The sequence below is a fragment of the Kogia breviceps genome, chromosome 13, assembly GCF_026419965.1.
Source record: "Kogia breviceps isolate mKogBre1 chromosome 13, mKogBre1 haplotype 1, whole genome shotgun sequence".
NCBI lineage: Eukaryota > Metazoa > Chordata > Mammalia > Artiodactyla > Physeteridae > Kogia > Kogia breviceps.
In genome coordinates this window covers 73,449,645-73,462,803 of record NC_081322.1, presented here as the reverse complement: position 1 = coordinate 73,462,803, position 13,159 = coordinate 73,449,645, and the positions used below count along the sequence as shown (strand labels likewise).

The 13,159-nt window shown below is 34.6% G+C and overlaps 1 protein-coding gene across 1 annotated transcript in view; it reads right to left on the bottom strand.

Moving 5' to 3' along the window:
- ADGB (androglobin) overlaps positions 1-13,159 on the bottom strand; it is a 157,242-nt gene that overhangs the window by 90,938 nt on the left and 53,145 nt on the right. The window contains exons 8-12 of the mRNA XM_067010977.1: positions 12,801-13,048; positions 11,578-11,579; positions 9,764-9,902; positions 5,869-5,963; positions 492-666 (exon numbers count right to left, since the gene is read on the bottom strand). Of these exons, the coding sequence (XP_066867078.1) occupies positions 492-666; positions 5,869-5,963; positions 9,764-9,902; positions 11,578-11,579; positions 12,801-13,048 (659 nt within the window). The remainder of the gene's footprint in view (positions 1-491; positions 667-5,868; positions 5,964-9,763; positions 9,903-11,577; positions 11,580-12,800; positions 13,049-13,159) is intronic.

Here is a 13,159-nt window from a genome sequence, read left to right as displayed (position 1 = left end):
TATTTCTGAGCAGAACTGCCATTTACTGTGGCTACATGACAACACTGACACAGGAACCAGCCCAGGGTAAAAGTCCGATTCCTATAGGAGTTTCAAACAGAAATCGGTCAATTCAAAGATTATGTCCTACAGAGCACTGTAGAATGATGCCCATGTTAGAAATTCACACCAGTGGCCTAACGTATATGCTACTTAACCTTCTATATTATTTACTACAAACCACTTTTCTATCACAGTTATAATCACAATGCCATCACCCAAAGAATGGCCTTTATATATCTGGCCAGTTTAGACATGAAAACCAAAGTGCTTGGCTTCTGAGATGTGAAGAATTAATCCTTTAAAGACATAAAATACGGCCAGAAGATTAAATGAAGGTTTTAACTGTAATGTTGGGTTGTTTGCCTTGATATGTATCTCATTACAAATGAAACTATTAGAACTTCATTGAGAGAAATGTTTATAAGATTTTCAGACAAGATGATTCATACCTTGAGCTTCATCTGTTATAACAGTTTCTTGTTTTTGACGAAGGAGTTTCCACGGAGGTATAGGAGGTAGTTTTGGTGCTGCTATAAGGGGGCAAGACCTAGTTCTTGTCACCAGCACCGGATGGCTACAGATGTGGGAAAGCCCATATTCCCTAAGCTTCTCAGCAGAATTAGCCTAAAAGGTGGGAGGCAGATTTAAAAGGATTCTTGTATTTGCTTCATACACTTAAGATAATACTTTTCGTCATTATAAAAATACTATCACCACTAGAGAGACATAGTGGTAATAAGAAAAAAAATAACCACCCGTATTTCTACATCCCTTAACATAAGCACTATTACTCTTTGTATTTCTTTCCATCTTTTGAGTTATCTGGGGCCCCCTCTCCTTATTTACAAAATGAGAGACTAGAACGAGAAGCCACTTTTCAGTTCTAAGAGTTTAAGATTCTATGAGATTGCAGAAGTCTTAGTATATCAGTTTTGGACCAAAATTAATCAACTACTATTTTTATAGGTTAAAGCTTTGATGCAGTACTTAACATGTAAAGTCTTTGTTAGTTTGTTTTTTAAGCACCAGCAATTGCTACATAGTGTTCAAAAAAAACCCCACTGCCTTCAGCGCCTCAGGTCCATGAGGGTAAGCGGTTGCCTTGTCTACAGTTTATGTCCTCAGGCTCCCCCCACACGAAATCCTCATGATCACGCCTGACAATGGAGGCATTCACAGAAGGACAGAGGGTAGACGCTGCCCTGTGTCCTGCCAGATCAAGTCGTTTCCCAGGCAGATGCTTTCCATAGTTGATGATTCAGATCTCCTGAAGCCACTTGGCTGTGGAACAATTCAGAGTAAGAGTTACGTAGAAGTTCAGTTACTGACTGATGGCTGAAATATGCCATAAGTAATCAAAAAGTATGTGAAAGTTAAAGTAATGCACACTGTAGTCAAATTCTCATGTTCTCGGTCTAAATGTTGAAATATTTAAAGTAAAATAAAATATTAACTACCTTAAAGTCAGTTTTGCCAGTAACTATTTTTCTTCCTAGTGATTTTGCATCATTGATTTCTATGCAAATAGCAAATTTTGAAAATGTAAATTTATAAAGCAGTCATTTAAATTGGGATCAGAAACCCACCTATTAGCATATTCTAAATTATTGCCTCAGCTACAACATGCCTTGCTGTTGTGGACGTTTTTCTATAGTTCAAACTATAGCTCAGTCGATAGTTGAGGCACAAAATAGGTGGGGGTATCCATGAGCTAGAACAGTTCTTCCTGAATCCAGAGATTAATTATGATTGTAATAATTAATAACTGTAAGAAAGAGTTAATCAGTGCATTATTAAGTCCAGTAGAGCCATTTAAAAGCATTATAAATATGTGAAATAAAGAGGAAAGCACTTCAATGTTTTATTTATTTTTTTAAAAACGGCCTAATTTAGGGCTTCCCTGGTGGCGCAGTGGTTGAGAATCCGCCTGCCGATGCAGGGGACATGGGTTCGTGCCCCGGTGCGGGAGGATCCCACATGCCGCGGAGCGGCTGGGCCCGTGAGCCATGGCCGCTGAGCCTTCGCGTCCGGAGCCTGTGCTCCGCAACGGGAGAGGCCACGACAGTGAGGGGCCCGCGTACCGCAAAAAAATAAAAAAAAATAAAAAGGCCTAATTTAAAGGAGAGGAAAATGTCACATCCCCTTTATCCGATCTGTGAATGTTAACAATTCACTGAAAAAATTCAGAAACCCCTGGAATTATGCCTTAGAGTGGCTTAAAAATTGTTTTTTATAGATGCTATAAATGCTAAACCTCTTTTTGTACAACTTTAACTCCATCAAATTTTAGAAGTTTCCCAACAACTGAAAGGAACCCTTTCCAATATGAATTTATGGAAGAATATATTGCTGTTATTCAATAAATTAATGTCTCGGTATAGTAATAAAAATACATTACTGTAAAATTTACATTTAAATAATATCCAAAGTAGTATTTATAAGTTGAATAATTCCCAGATAGTTTACCGTTCAAAAATTTGGTCTACATATTTCAACTCCTTCTTACAATTGCAACCACAATTGTAGTCTGTTTGCTTTCTTTTTTGAGCTGCAGAGCATCAGAAAATAGAACCATTTAAGGCATTTAGAAAATGTAAGATATTGTGTCAAATAATTAAGTATGGTATTTTCACCTATTGTATTATTTGAATAATCCACAAAAGTACTAGCTTGATGTAAGGTATGTAAGCCAGTTTCTCATACTTCATTTTATTTCCAACATACTACACAATACTTCTGAATGACATAAATTAATGCTATTAATAAGTTATAGTTTGATACAGAGAAACTTTGTTCAAGGGGTGCAAATTTCCTTAGATTAGAATTAGGGACAGAGAGAAATTTAGAATAGTGAAACATTCTAGTGAAATACTGAATAGGCCTTCAAGAAATATTTTTGAATAATTCATTATGGAAGACAAATTAGAAGTTTCCTTGCCCATAAAACCCTTTCAGTCCCTTACCCCATCCAACCTCAGACATTCTAAAAGGAGGATTTTGAGCAGATAGGGGAGGCTTTTTTAGAACTCCCAGCTCACCCATTTAAATAAAACTAAAACCATTTAGAAGACCCAGGAGCACGAGGATGGGGGATAATGTGGGGTAATTCTTAACACTTTGTTTCTTCCCAAGTTTTTATTTTTTATTTTTTTTTATTATTGCATTCTTTACCAATTATTTAAATAAAGGAAAAGTATTGACTTTATTTTTACACCCTGGTCTCATTGTCTTTGGGGTTAGAATTTCTTGCAATGTACTCCATTTAACAAAATTCCACTAGAACAGAACTTGTTTCCTGTAGATTCAGCTTGAAAATATTATATCATCTTTACATTCTGATTTTTACCAGGAGAATGTGTTCATCCTAATAACTAATGTAAAAGAATCAGCAGGAGACTGTAACGTTGTAGTCAGTTCATTACAGCCTTGAAGTTCATTTCATTACTGTTATAGACACAGGGCTCATTTCTGAAACTCTGGGCCCTTTAGGTCATTTCAACCCCCGAAAGGAGGATTTATAATACTCTGTACATCCTGGCTCCCTCCCACATCTCAAGCTGCCTCTAAGACTTCTCCCTTTGCAATCTGTTCAACCTCTAGTAGTCCCTCGAACCCAGTGGGTTCTCCTTCACCTTCAGACTTTCCCACATAAGCTTCCCTCTGCTTCAAGCACACTTTTTCCTACTTTCCAGGCTAACATCTTAAAGCCACTGCTTAAACATTTTTTTCCCCCCTTTGGGAAGACTTCCCTAGTCACCCACTTGAGAGAAAGATGTGTTTCTGCTATGTGTCCAATACTCATTTTTCTACTCCTTCATTAATTCATTTATTTGGTCACTCATTCGACTTTATTTTATTTGAATGCTACATCTACCATGTTCCAGGCACCCTCTATTATGAGAGTCTTCTAACTTTATTACTGTTGTTGCTTATCTGCCTTTCTCATTGACTCTAAACTTTGTGGGGAGCGTCCTTATGAATCAGGTTCATCACGGTATCCTCAGATCCCAGCTCATTGTTTAGGACATAATAGACAATTAATAAACATCTGTTGAATTAATGAATAAACATGAGAGTTTCTTTGTCTTTTCAATTAAAAATTTTGTGTTTACAGGTTAATTTTTCAGTAGGACAGCAAAAAGTTCAAGTGGATTATTTTGCACCTTCTTTGTGTAATGAAGATGTAAATTCTATCTTTATATTTTTCAGTTTTAAAAAGTGTTCAAGTACTTCCCATACATGAGGCCAGGACACTCCATAAAGCATGGCTCATTTTCTTTTGTAGTTCATGATGTTAGACTACTGGAATATCTAAGACAACACCTAGGCCAAGGCTGGGTAAGGAGATTAAAAAAAAAAATCAGGCCTGACATAGCCAGCTCAAATCCTAACTTGGAAGACTCGGAAGACTGGGAAGCACACTAGGATTTAACCATGGCTAAAGGTAAATAACTTTGAATTAAAAACAGAGACACTGCTCCTTTCTCTACATTCACAACGTTACATTACGTTCTATTATCTTGACAATATTACCCTTGTTATATTACAGATTTTCGCAGGAAGGAATGGTTTCTATCTAAAAAGAAAGGAGGAGGAGGAGCAGGAGGAGGAGGAAGGAGGGAAGGAAGGAAGGGAGGAAGGGGGAAGGAAAGGAAGAAGAAGGAATGATAACACTATGCCCCTTGGGCAAATCATCCAGAAGATAAATGTAATGCACATAGTAAAGTGCAATAATCATACAATTGAAACAGTGTAAACATTTCAACCAAATTTCCATTCAATTTTTAATACTCAGCTATTCCTAACTAACCAAATAATTATATCACCGTCTTCTTATACTTTGATGTAGTGATTTCAGAACATATAGAATTCTAGCAATAAAGTGTTGGATGTCTAAAAGTTCCCCAAAGTGTTAGGAATCAATACAAATACAATAGGTTGTTTTCTAAGTAGACTGAAGAATAATCTGGCTTTACTTTTTAAAAGGGGAGGAGAAAAATGATTTTTATGTCCCACAACCAAAGATAACTTAAAAAATTATGGCAAACCAATGCATCCCATGTAACTATTAAATATGTTGCCAAATATTTCACATCATGGGAAAATGTTAATGATACAGTGTCAAGTGAAAAAGCTGGTTTCTAAACAGAAAGTAAAATAGAATTCCCCTGTGTAAAAATGTTTATACACATGTACACATAGAAAATATGCAGACAAGAAAAAAAGTCAAAGTGTATACACCAAAATGTTAATAGTGTCTATGACTAGGTATTTATACTATGAATAGTTTAATTTTATTACCTTTGTCCATATTTTCTAAGTTTTCTATAAGTTGTTAGATTTATAAGAAAAAAGCAATTAACATTTTTGTGTGTATTACTTTAAGATACAAGGAGCTCATAGCAGTGCTTTACTAGCCCTCAATATGCATTTATTTAAGTTGTCTTAGGTTAAGAAAATGTGTATGACCTGTTTATAGAGAGATGATTTATTATTATTTAGGAATGACTTACACACTTCTCACTGAAATATATAATTTGATGCCTTTTGTTTACAATGAAAAGAATTGATAAAAATATATGAGAGTACATCCTTCTCTTTTTTTTTGTAGTTAAAACTATTGCAGTCATCTAAGAAAATTTTGGATGTTCCAGGTCCCTGTACCTAAGTGCCTAATTATAGAGATAACAAGACTGAAATTCAGGAATGAAATTTTGATTAAATTCTGATATACCTTCTACTACAAGTAAACACACACACACACACGCACACATACACACAAACACACCACAAATTATACTGAATTTCTTGGCCTTGAGTACTTACCATCTTCTCTAATAAAAAGATCTTCTTTTCAAACAAATAGAGAGGTGTAAAGGTAGCATATACAACCATCTGAGGGGACGGTATTGCTGAAGAACCTGTAAAACCAAACACATATTGCGTCATGGAAATTCTAGCCAAAATGGAACTGGCAGGTCGTGGTAGACTGTTTAAATTCCTTAATGAACTTATCTTTGCTGATGAAATATAGGTAAATGACTCTGCATGCATATAATAAATGTTAAATCTCAAATGTACATCTATTTTATAGAATGTCTCATCAGTTTTACCTTCACAATAGTACCATATAATTCATTAAGAAATCATTTTACTTCATTGTAAAACAGTTATTACATAAACTCAATCTAGCTATCTGTCAATGTAACTTAGCTTTCATAGAATACTTATTTTGAATTTAAGGAATTCTGGGAGTTTCTATGTCATTTCAAGTAGAAAGAAAACATAAATAAATTAATCCTCCCATGAAGAAGGGAAACTAAGAAAGTAACTTAGTTTGGAATGTTTAATGCCTGTAGATATGCTCCTGAACATCAATATTTATTCATGTGTTCCTTAATATCCCTGAAATTACGCCATTTGATTCATGATGCTTTTGTTCTTTAAAGATTCTGGCCAAAATAATAGAATTTATTTTCTTCTATTGTTTTTATTTTTAATTAAAAGGTTTTGATTTATTCCTTTAAAATTCACACACTTAACAAAAACAGAAATATAGATCAATGGAACAGGATAGAAAGCCCAGAGATAAACCCACACACATATGGTCACCTTATCTTTGATAAAGGAGGGAAGGATATACAGTGGAGAAAAGACAGCCTCTTCAATAAGTGGTGATGGGAAAACTGGACAGCTACCTGTAGAAGTATGAAATTAGAACACTCCCTAACACCATACACAAAAATAAACTCAAAATGGATTAAAGACCTAAATGTAAGGCCAGACAATATAAAACTCTTAGAGGAAAACATAGGCGGGACACTCTATGACATAAATCACAGCAAGATCCTTTTGACCCACCTCCTAGAGAAATGGAAATAAAAACAAAAATAAACAAATGGGACCTAATGAAACTTAAAAGCTTTTGCACAGCAAAGGAAACCATAAACAAGACCAAAAGACAACCCTCAGAATGGGAGAAAATATTTGCCAATGAAGCAACTGACAAAGGATTAATCTCCAAAATTTACAAGCAGCTCATGCAGCTCAATAACAAAAAACAAACAACCCAATCCAAAAATGGGCAGAAGACCTAAATAGACATTTCTCCAAAGAAGATATACAGATTGCCAACAAACACATGAAAGAATGCTCAACATCATTAATCATTACAGAAATGCAAATCAAAACTACAATGAGATATCATCTCGCACTGGTCAGAATGGACATCATCAAAAAATCTGCGAACAATAAATGCTGGAGAGGGTGTGGAGAAAAGGGAACCCTCTTGCACTGTTGGTGGGAGTGTAAATTGATACAGCCACTATGGAGAACAGTATGCAGGTTCCTTGAAAAAGTACAAATAGAACTACCCTATGACCCCGCAATCCCACTACTGGGCATATACCCTGAGAAAACCATAATTCAAAAAGAGTCATGTACCAAAATGTTCATTGCAGCTCTATTTACAATAGCCAGGACATGGAAGCAACCTAAGTGTCCTTCAGCAGATGAATGGATAAAGAAGATGTGGCACATATATACAATGGAATATTACTCAGCCATAAAAAAAAACGAAATTGAGTTATTTGTAGTGAGGTGGATAGACTTGGAGTCTGTCATACAGAGTGAAGTAAGTCAGAAAGAGAAAAACAAATACCGTATGCTAGCACATATATATGGAATCTAAGGGGGGAAAAAAGGGTCATGAAGAACCTAGGGGCAAGATGGGAATAAAGACAGAGACCTACTAGAGAATGGACTTGAGAATATGGGGAGGGGGAAGGGTAAGCTGGGACGAAGTGAGAGAGTGGCATGGACATATATACACTACCAAATGTAAAATAGATATTTAGTGGGAAGCAGCCGCATAGCACAGGGAGATCAGCTCGGTGCTTTGTGACCACGTAGAGGGGTGGGATAGGGAGGGTGGGAGGGAGACGCAAGAGGGAAGAGATATGGGAACATATGTATATGTATAACTGATTCACTTTGTTGTAAAGCAGAAACTAACACACCATTTTAAAGCAATTATACTCCAATAAAGATGTTAAAAAAAATTCAAGCACTTACATTTCACTGAACTAGATAATATGTTTATTGAAGAATAATATCTTTAGAACCACTATATATAAATTAGATGTGAACCCTGGATCACTCTAAAATGGATTAAGATGTGAAATATGCCGAACTTGTAAAAATATGTTTTTACATTTAAAAAGTAAACTTTGTATATGTAGGAGAGTAAAATTTGTCACCTTAAAATGTGTCTCTTTGTCATGAGGATTATTTTAGGCTTTTTTTAAAGAACGGAGTACTCAGGAATTCTTTCTTTTTACCTCCCCCTTAACTGCCTAAAAGAATTATGGTAAAGGGCCTGGTCCAGGAAGAGCACTATCACCAGAGATACCTAGAAAGAATATGGGCTAAGTGTGGCAGGGCAGGGCCTAGACACAAGAGTCCTCTCTGTGTCCCACTGGCTCTGCATGGTAGAGCAAACATGTTTACCAAACATTTGCTTTTCAACCTCCAGATGAATTGCCTTCCTCCCTTTTGAAGTCACAAACCCCTGACCCCCTTTTCTTTCTCTTAGATGGTAGATAAGCCTCAATTGCCTAACCTGTCCTTGGGTTTCATTTTTCTTATGAGGCCTCATACATACATAATTATTATTCTTTTTCTTCTGTTAATCTGTCTCATGTCATTTTAATTCTTAGACCAGCGAGAAGAACCTGGAGAGAGTAGAGGGAAATTTTTTTTCTTCTCTAACACATATTTTTCATGCAGCAGAGATCTGAACCCAGGCAATTTTACTCCACAGCCCAAACTTTGAACCACATTCTGTATCTAGAGGTTGACTTAACTATGAGTTTGGTAGAAAAAATGGCATGGTTACCATCATTTTCACAAAGAAAGAAACTCAGAGAAAGGTTTAGCCATTCTCACAAACATGAATAATTATCAGTAACTTTGGGACTGTTATGTCATCCACTATCAAAAAAGACTGCTTAAGGCATCACTATAAGAAAACAAGTTTTTGTATAAAATTAAAAATATAATGACTAGTGTTTGTATTTTCTCTACCAAACCACCAGACATGTTTCTGTAAAAATACAAAGCCAGAACTATGAAAATGCTCTCACGAAAAAACACAGTAATGTATTAAGAAAGAAGACAAAATGAAAAAAAAAACAACTAGATAAAGCATAGTGCTGGACTTAAATGGACATGTTTTCATGTAAAGAAGGATGAACTGAGAATTATGATATATACTCTGGAAGCACTAAGATAGATGACCCCATGTTAGGACTATAAAGTTTAAAATATATATTTTAATATCAACATATATATAAAATTTACACAGAGGAGGACATATATTAATACACATTAATATATAATTATATATTTATATAAATATATTTATATATTTTATAATAAAAATGTTATGTGTACTAACATATAATATATACTTTTATTAGTATATCATGCTTCATGTAAACACTTCTGTGACTGTTGTACCACAAGAATTTGGATAACATTGTCTCATATGTAGGATCTTGCTCTGTTACGCATAACCATCTGGGGGCCTAACAATTAAGGGCAACCTTGAAAAGCTTATTTAGACATGTCTAAACAGGAAATACATTTCTATGCTCCAGTGTTTTCCAGCATTTTAGGAAATAAGTACAATAATTATTATTCTAGGAGACTGAGAACTTACAATCTGACAAAGACTGTAGAGAATATTGTACGTCTGATGAGGGCCTTGAACCATGAAGAGACCATTTGGATTTTTCCTTTTCTTTTTCCTTCTCTCCATCTTTACTCCTCTTCTTTCCAAGGTCTTTTGCGTCGGCTTTCTCCAACATATTAAAAAAATATAATAAATCTTTTAACTACAAAACCTCAATGTATGTTGCTTATTAAGTCATTGTGTTGAAAAGAAAGTTAAAGAGTAGTATTTAACTTATTTAAGTGTAAAACAATAGCCATAAATTTCCCCAAGTACTACTCACCTCAAATTAGTAACGTCAAAATAAAGCAAAAGAAAACTTTGAAAATTGACATGTATTGTGAAAGACATGCAGCATTATTTATTGACTACACATAATTTTATGTTAAATGTAGATGATCAGTTGAATATAATTTATTCATATAAAATCATGGTGTCAGGCTGATTTTCTCATTTAAAAAAAGAAAAAAAAAAAAAAAAAGCCAGCAAAGAAAGTACTTAAATTTGAGTCCTAAATGTGGAGTCCTCTTAGATCTTCTTTACTTGGGGCTTGCATTTCAAGAAACACAGCTTTCTGCCACCAGAATATCTTCTGCTGGAAACTGGCCACCAACCAACGTCCACAAACCAACATCTGATTGTCCACATGTTGTGTGTAGTAAAACCCAGTACCCAGAACCGTCCACCATTTGAATTTCCATTCACATTTACATTTCTATGAAATATGTTCTCCTTCAACTTAAAAAAAAAATCCCCTAAGCTTTTTTATTTCCTAATAAATCCCTTCCAATTCTAAAACAGAAATTTCAAATTTCTGCCATTCATTCTTTCATCATTTGCCAAACTTGTAATCACCATTGATCAGGTTGTTTGGTTTTTTAAAATTTGCATAAATAAAAACTATAACATTAACAACTTGTACTGTTCCTTAGCTTCTAAAGTAAATCTATCTCATAGCTTTTATAGTAGATTTAACATCTATGTTAGAAACAACGGCAAAAATAACTATAACTTTAAGTGTAGGAGGAGATATTTTATTGGAAAACAAGTACAAAAAACAGATTATCAGAATTTTATTTTGTGGCTTTTCTATAAATATTTGACTTAAAACTAATTATAGGTAATAATATATGACTTCATGTGTGATTTTTAAATGGGATTTTAAAAGCCTTTAAATGCCTATTCAGAATTCAGAATTTAAAATAATATAGTATATAATAAAAATTATAAATAGAAAAACACACTTTTCACATAGAAATTTGGAAAGTATGCAAAAATGTTTACCAAAATGTGTTTTTGCCAATACCATGAGTCAATCTGTTGCTCCTCTGTCACCTCGTTTCACCCATCTGGCCAACCCCTCTGAATAAAAGTAGCAGCTGAGTCCTACTGGACATGGCCTTTCCTCTAGTTCTGCAAGCTTCTGCCACATCTATTTTAACTAACAATGAGAACCTTCATCTCCACCTCCACCTCACTCTCAGATCGTAGAGAATAGAAGCCTTTTGTCAGAAACCCTCAGCTTCTCCCTATCAAACCCATTCATCCACTGACATGTGCATCTGTCCTCTCCCATGCCCTGTGCCCTCCTGTTAGGATGGAGGAGACTTTGCTCCCTGGCTTGGTCCAATCCCTTCACCTGGGCTCTCTGGAAACTTACACTATGGCTGTCATCTCAACTGCATCTTCCCAATCACTTAAAAATACTTCTTCATCAGGTAAAAATGTAAATATCTTTCACGGGTCCCCTACATTCCCTGTCAGCTTCCACTTTGTCGCTCTCCTGGTCTTCACAGACAAACTTCTAACAGGGGTGTTTACAGCTCAGAATTCCTTAGGGAATTCTTCCTTGATGCCCCAGACTAGGTCTTTCATATGAACTCCTAAGGTTTCCTGTATTTCCCTTCAAGACTCATGTATTAGTATCTATTTATGATATTTAAAATTAATGTTAGTCCCACTCACTAGACCTTAGCTCTAGGAAGTGGGTTCCACACCTGATTTTGTTCATCAGGTTATCACTAATTCCTGGAACACTTACTGATATTCTCAGCAAGTAGTATATTGAATGGATTGTTAAATGGAGGGAAAGATAGGCATAAGTTAACTTGTGATACATGAGAAAAGGATTCCAGGTTCAGATTAATTTAGGATACACTGGGTAAAACAAATTTAATCTGGCTTTTTGGGGCTTTCTTTTATAAACTAATGCACATTAGATCATTTTAAATGGCACTGATGATAGGCAGATATCAGACACAATTTTTTTGTATATTTTTGAGTAACATTTACAGTAATTATTTCTGGGCAGTATATGGTTGGAAATGCTGGTTGATAAGATCTAGATAAGGACAAAATATCAATACCTTATAAAACATAAACATTTGAAAGATCATTATAGATGCTATCACAGTACACAAAAAAGCTGAGTATTTTCTAGTGTGTTTAACTCTACTATACAAGCATTATTGTTCATATGTATGGCTATATGAAATATTTTAGAAAACATAAAATAATGATTAAATATATTTCCCACTTAAGAAGAAATGCTCCTACACTTTGTAAAATAACTCGAAAATTTTTTTTCCTAATTTTAACTTGCACCTTACAATAACCTGCAAATCATAATCTAATCTGTGTCCATTTCACACTTCCTGAAAAGGAAAACAGGACAACTTTTCTCCTTTGGTATTCTGGTCCATTCCACTCTACATATAACATATAAGAAAGATGTGTTTAAGGGAAATTGAAAACTTAATGGGTTTTTCTATATTAATAATATATTAATTTAGTATCATCAAAATATATAATTGCCTTTGAGTTTTAAGGAGAGCCAAATATAGTAGAATAATTAACATATGGTAAACACCATTGCAAGTTCTAATATCTTGGAAAGAAAGGACCTTAATTACATGACTGCTTTCACAACACTTAATAAATAATCATTAAATTAAGCAATGACTAAACTATAAGTGTTTATATATAATACCCATATTGAATAACATCATGATATAGAATGTCTTACCCTTTAAAACTCTGTCACTTTTCTCAGGTAATTTTACTGTTGTTGCTGAACCTTCAGGTTTGAATTCCTTGCCATCTTTCATTTCTTTGCCATCTTTCACTTCTTTCCCATCCTTCATGTCTTTCCCTTGTTCTTTTAATTTGGCATCTATGTCTGTTATTTTGCTTTCAGAGCTGGACTCATCTGATAGCTTAAACTCGGGCAATATTTCTCTCAAGAGCTCCCAAACTTTGTCCATATATCCTGGCCTTAGGTAAAAAATAACATTAATTTCCAAATTAAGCTTTTTATTCCACATCAAGAAATTACTGACAGAAAAAAATCAACTTGCTATTTCAAAAAACCAATTGCAATAGTTA